The sequence below is a fragment of the Brassica napus genome, unplaced genomic scaffold (assembly GCF_020379485.1).
Source record: "Brassica napus cultivar Da-Ae unplaced genomic scaffold, Da-Ae ScsIHWf_1637;HRSCAF=2253, whole genome shotgun sequence".
In the NCBI taxonomy this organism is placed as follows: Eukaryota; Viridiplantae; Streptophyta; class Magnoliopsida; order Brassicales; family Brassicaceae; genus Brassica; species Brassica napus.
In genome coordinates this window covers 68,036-74,062 of record NW_026015054.1, presented here as the reverse complement: position 1 = coordinate 74,062, position 6,027 = coordinate 68,036, and the positions used below count along the sequence as shown (strand labels likewise).

Genomic DNA, 6,027 nt, shown 5'->3' with positions numbered 1-6,027 from the left:
CATCTTGAGTTTAAGGTCAATGACCTGGTGTATCTCAAGATGATTACCTTTAAGGGTAGGACCAGGGTTTCTGGACGAAAGAAACTGGATCCTAGGTACTTGGGTCCATTCAGGATCATAGAGAGAGTGGGTGCAGTGGCATACAAGTTGGACTTGCCATCAGCAATGGATGCATACCACAATGTGTTCCATGTATCCCAACTCCGGAAATGCTTGTCTGAACAAGACGTTGTCTTGCCCGAGATTCCTGCTGACCTTGGTAAGGACCTGGCTTTGGAAACCTTGCCGGTTCGGATTGTGGATCGGTCAGAGAAAACTATGAGAAAGAAGACAGTTCCCATGATCAAAGTGGTGTGGGATTACAATGGTAAAGACCTCATCACTTGGGAAACAGAAGCAAAGATTAAAGCTATGTATCCGGATTGGTACAACCAATTTCTTCCTGATGAAACACTTAACATGGATTCAAGGACAAATCACAAGTTAGTGGGGGAGACTTATCATATCCCCGATCCTAGATAGGATCGCCTGGACGGGCCATGGTGCGGGGAGACGCACCAGTCAGGTCATTGGACCTTGTGTTGTAGGCACGGGTCGGATGGTCGAACGGACGGACGAACGGACGGACGGATGGTCGAACGGACGGACAGACAGACAGACAGATGGCCGTTCTGCGGTTCAGCCTTGCCTCAGATGGATGGTACCGGCCGGGTCGTCTCTTGCTTGCGATTGTACCTGAAACAAATAAGTGATCTTTAATGAGTTTTTCAATAGAAACAAGAACAGAAACCGAGAGGCTAATGGATGAATGGTAAATAAGCAAGATATGATTCTTTTTGGGTTTTATAGATTGGATGAATGAAATCTAAAACAAAAGATAGAGAAAAGAGTAGATTGGCGGATGGGATCTGATGCTGGACGTATGTCTCTCTCAACAAGATGCCAAGGACGGATAGGAAGATAGATATGGATCTGGCTCTTGCTGGACGTATGTCTCTCTCAAGATTCGGACAAGAAATGGAATGGATCGATGGACTCCACAAAGAAAAATGGATCGGCTCTTTGATATGTCACACGGCTGCTCTCAATGGTTTTGCCAACTGAAAGACTTAGGGTTTCTTTGCTAAAGCAAAAACGATTTCATAAAAGACTTAGCCGAAAAGTTGGCAACTACAAGGGTTTAAATAGGTGTTCCTTACTGGACCTTATAAGATAAAAAGGCCTAGACAAATGGCCAAAGTCTTAACCGAAATAAAATAAAGAAAACAATAGACCGGTCACGGTTTGAGATGTCCGGATCAGAACTCATAGTATGCTTGCATGTTGCCTCATTAAAACCTTTCGGGAAAACCCAGTGGGACAAAACCCGATAAGAAAAATGAGTACAACACATACTACTCCTTCTGATGGTCGGCTATATCTCTGAACCAGAAGCAAGTTGGTTGGATGGATTGAGCATGAATGTGGAAATGGTCAGGCCGGCTTCATTTTGGCTGATGGAGGAGAACTGGCTCGAATGGAAAGGGTCTGGAACCTCTACTGGTTCGCCGGTGTCTTCCAGCTTTAAGTCAGACAACTCCTGGATCAATAGTTGCTTGAACCCGGTTTGTTCCTGTGCAAGCAACTCCTGGACAGCTTTGGCAAATCCAGCTCTTATAACTCTTGAACCGGACCTTGTGGTAGGACCTTTGCGGATAATGGGAACCTCAGTTGTGGGTACTACAACATCCCCTCCCTCTTGAACAGGTTCTGTCCTCAGAACATCTCCGTCATCTGCAATATAAGGAGACAAGTTAGACACATTGAACGTTCGGGAAACTTGGAACTCACCTGGCAGCTCTAGCCGGTAGGCATTGTCATTGATCCGGTCGAGCACTCGGAATGGTCCGTCCCCTCGTGGGGATAATTTGCTCTTCCTCTCTTCCGGAAACCGTTCTGGCCTCATGTGGAGCCACACCCAGTCGCCTGGTTGGAAGATAACTTATGTGCACCCCTTGTTGAGCTTAATCTGGTTCCTTTCAGCCTTCTTCTCCAAAGTCTCCTTGACTTGCCGGTGCATGTTCTTCACAAACTCAGCCTTTTTGTCACCACTCTGGCTGACTTGCATGGCTGGTGGCAATGCGGCTAGGTCCATGGGTGTCTCTGGTCTAAAGCCATACACGATCTCAAAATGGGAGAGGTTAGTAATAGAGTGCCTTGCATGGTTATAAGCAAACTCAATGAAAGGCAAGCAACTCAACCAGATTTTAAGATTCTTACCCACCGTAGCCCTCAATAACTGAGAGAGTGTACTGTTTACTACCTCGGTTTGTCCATCAGTCTGTGGATGGCAAGTGGTTGAGAAGAGGAGCTTGGTTCCAAGCTTTTTCCATAATATCCTCCAGAAGTGGCTGAGAAATTTTGTGTCTCGGTCTGACACAATGGTACGAGGCACTCCATGTAAGCGCACCACTTCCTTGAAGAAGAGATCAGCGGTTTGGCTTGCATCATTGGTCTTGGAACACGGAATGAAGTGTGCCATCTTGGAGAACCTGTCCACTACAACAAAAATAGAATCCTTGTGTTCTATCTTGGGCAAGCCCAGCACAAAGTCCATAGACAGGTCGACCCACGGTGCAATAGGAATAGGTAAAGGCATGTGTAAACCATAAGGATGCGACCTGGATTTGGTTTTGAGACAGACAGTGCACTTAGCGCAAAGGCTCTCGATGTAGCGCCTCATCCGGGGCCAATAGAAGTCGTCGGACAGGACGCTCAGAGTTTTGTCCCGACCGAAATGCCCCATCAACCCGCCCCCATGAGCTTCTCTGGTCAGTAAGTCTCGCATGGAACCATGAGGAATACACAGGCATTTCTCCTTGAAGAGGAACCCGTCCTGCTGATAGAATGGACCCATGGCTCCCTTAGCCGTGTTACTGTAAATCTCCGAAAAATCAGGGTCAGTTTCATAAGACATTTTGAGTTGCTCAAAACCCATGATCTTAGCCTCCATGGTGGTAATGAGTGTGTGGCGCCGGGATAGGGCGTCGGCCACTACGTTGTCCTTCCCCTTCTTGTACTTGATCACATAAGGAAAAGTTTCCACGAACTCCAGCCACCTAGCATGCCTCTTCTTGAGTGTGGTCTGGCCACTCCAATGCTTAAGAGTCTCATGATCTGTATGAATAATAAACTCTTTAGACAAAAGATAGTGTTGCCAAGTTTCAAGCGACCTTACTAGAGGATATAGCTCTTTATCATAGGTGGGGTAATTGAGGGCGGCTCCACTCAATTTCTCACTAAAGAAAGCCACTGGCCGGCCTCCTTGCGTCAGTACGGCTCCTATCCCTGTCCATGAAGCATCACACTCAATCTCAAAAGGTTTATCAAAATTAGGAAGAGTTAGGACCGGTGCATGTGTCAAACTATATTTAAGCCTGTTGAAAGACTCCTCTTGGACAGGACCCCAAGCAAAGGTTACATTCTTCTTGATCACGGAGGTCATTGGGGCGGCAATGGTACTGAAGTCCTTCACAAATCATCGATAGAAACTGGCCAGTCCATGGAAGCTGCGGATATGTCCGATCGTGGTTGGGGTCGGCCAGTCTTGTATTGCCTTGATCTTCTCCTCATCAACCTTCAGTCCCTGTGAACTCACAACAAAGCCTAAAAATACCAACTGATCAGTGCAAAATACACATTTCTTAAGGTTAGCATAAAGGCCTTCTTGCCTTAAGGCTTTCAAAACCTGTTCTAGGTGTCCCACGTGTTCAGTTAAAGACCTGCTGTAAATCAAGATGTCATCAAAGTATACAACCACGAATTTACCAATGTAAGGTCGGAGGACCTCATTCATGAGTCTCATGAAGGTGCTAGGGGCGTTGGTAAGGCCAAACGGCATCACCAGCCACTCGTATAGACTTTGCTTGGTCTTGAAGGCGGTTTTCCACTCATCTCCTTCCTTCATGCGGACTTGATGGTATCCACTCCTGAGATCAATCTTAGAAAACACAACAGACCCACTCAGTTCATCCAACATATCATCTAATCTAGGTATAGGGTACCGATATTTGATGGTTATGTTGTTGATGGCTCGGCAGTCCACACACATGCGCCACGTCTCATCCTTCTTAGGCACTAGTAGAACCGGGACCGCACAGGGACTAAGGCTCTCGCGGATGTAGCCTTTGTCCATGAGATCTTGGACCTGCCGTTCCAGCTCCTTAGCTTCCTCAGGGTTGACACGGTAAGCGGCTCGTTTTGGTAGTGGCGCGCCGGGTACAAGATCGATCTGATGTTCTACGCCACGGAAAGGGGGTAAACCGGCCGGAATCTCATCAGGAAAGACATCCTTGTAAAGTCCCATGAGATCTTGTACTACGTCCGGTACTTCAGGAGCTTCTAAACCTGCAATACAACCTTCCTTAAAGATCATTAGTAGCACCTGTGTCTCACGTTGTAATGATTTAAGCACTTGTCCGGAAGTCATGTAAAGGTTAGTGTTACTTACCTGTCCAGACTGCGTCATTGCCTTCTGCATATCATGAACTTCTTGAGGGCTGAGAGGTGCTAGGCTGTGCTTCTTGTTGTTGTGGACGAAACTATAGATGTTGGTGCGGCCATGGTGAAGAGTCTCCTTGTCAAACTGCCACGGCCTTCCTAGAAGTATATGGCCGGCTTGCATGGGCACAACATCACACTTGAACTGGTCTTGGTACTTGCCAATACTGAAGGACACAACAACTTGTTCGGCAATCTTGAGCTCAGTCTCATCATTGAGCCATTTGAGACGGTATGGCCGAGGATGGGCAGTTTTGACCAACCCTAGCTTATCAACAAGATACTTGCTAGCCACGTTAGTACAAGATCCGCCATCTATGATCAAACTACATACCTTGTGATCAACACTACATCTGGTGTGGAAGATGTTCTCCCGCTGGATGGTCTCTGGGTCAAAGAGGGTGCTAAGAGCTCTCCGGGTCACTAGCAGCTCGCCTGTCTCCGGGTAGTCGGTTACTTCTTCATCAGAGATCACTGCCGCGGCCTCTGCCTCATCTTGGGATTCATACTCGCCATCCCCCTTTAGGACCATCACTCGTTTGTTTGGACAATCCCGAGCGTAGTGGCCCTTGCCCTGACACTTATAACAAATGATGTCACGAGTATGCAAAGTTTGGGCTTGAGTCTTACCCTGCTCCGGCTTGGATGCATTAGACGATTCAGCCTGGTTTGTCTATCGTCTTGCCCTTGTCGCCTTGCTTTGAGCCCGGTTGAGTCCACGCAGGTTTGCTGCGGCTGGTGCTGGCCATCTTGCTCTTGATGTGCTGCTTGGCTTGCGTAGCAAAGTGCAATAGGTCGTTGAAGTCTTCATATTGTTGTCTCTCCACCTTGCGGGCAATGCGGTCTTGCAGCCCTTCCAGGAATTGGGACATCATTGTCTCCTCGGGCTCGTCGGTCTCAAGCTTATTCTTAAGTGCCTCGAACTCCTCAAAGTACTCCTCCACAGTCTTAGTTCCCTGCGTAAGTTTACGAAAACGTGTTAGCACATCGCGCTGGTAGTAAGATGGAATGTACCTCGCGCGAAGCTTGGTCCGCATCTCGGTCCAATTATGCGCTCTCCACACTGGCCTGGACTTAGCAACGTCTCGATCCCACCACGAAAGAGCATTGTCCATCAGCTGGGCTGCTGCTAGGGCAACCTTCTTGGCCTCACTATATTGGTAATAGTCAAAGATGTACTCCATGCGCTTCTCCCACACGATGTAGGCATCCGGATCAACCTTTCCGGCAAACGTTGGGGGATGAAGCTTAAGCGCCTTGCCTCCCAACCAGGGCTCTTCCTCATCTCGGTCTCGACCTCCTCTATGGTCGCGGCTTCCTCCTACTTGGGCCCGGGGTCCTCGCGCGTTCCTTCTACCTCCCCGGTTTGGCCTCTCCTCGTCTTGTCTGCGCGTATCATCGGTACTGTCCGCGTCCGAGTCAGTGTCATGCGGATCCGGCTGATTCCTTCCTGGTGGTCGAGGTCCGTTGGGCCTGCCTCCCTGCCGT

General features: G+C 48.4%; 1 protein-coding gene across 1 annotated transcript; it reads right to left on the bottom strand.

The window, feature by feature from the left end:
* Positions 1-1,755: 1,755 nt before the first annotated feature.
* On the bottom strand, positions 1,756-2,992 carry LOC125598163. The gene is made up of 3 exons (XM_048772446.1): positions 2,613-2,992; positions 2,102-2,195; positions 1,756-1,773 (listed from the first exon to the last, which is right to left on the bottom strand). Exons 1-3 carry the CDS (start codon positions 2,990-2,992, stop codon positions 1,756-1,758), a joined length of 492 nt encoding a protein of 163 aa, XP_048628403.1.
* Between the last annotated feature and the right edge of the window lie 3,035 nt (positions 2,993-6,027).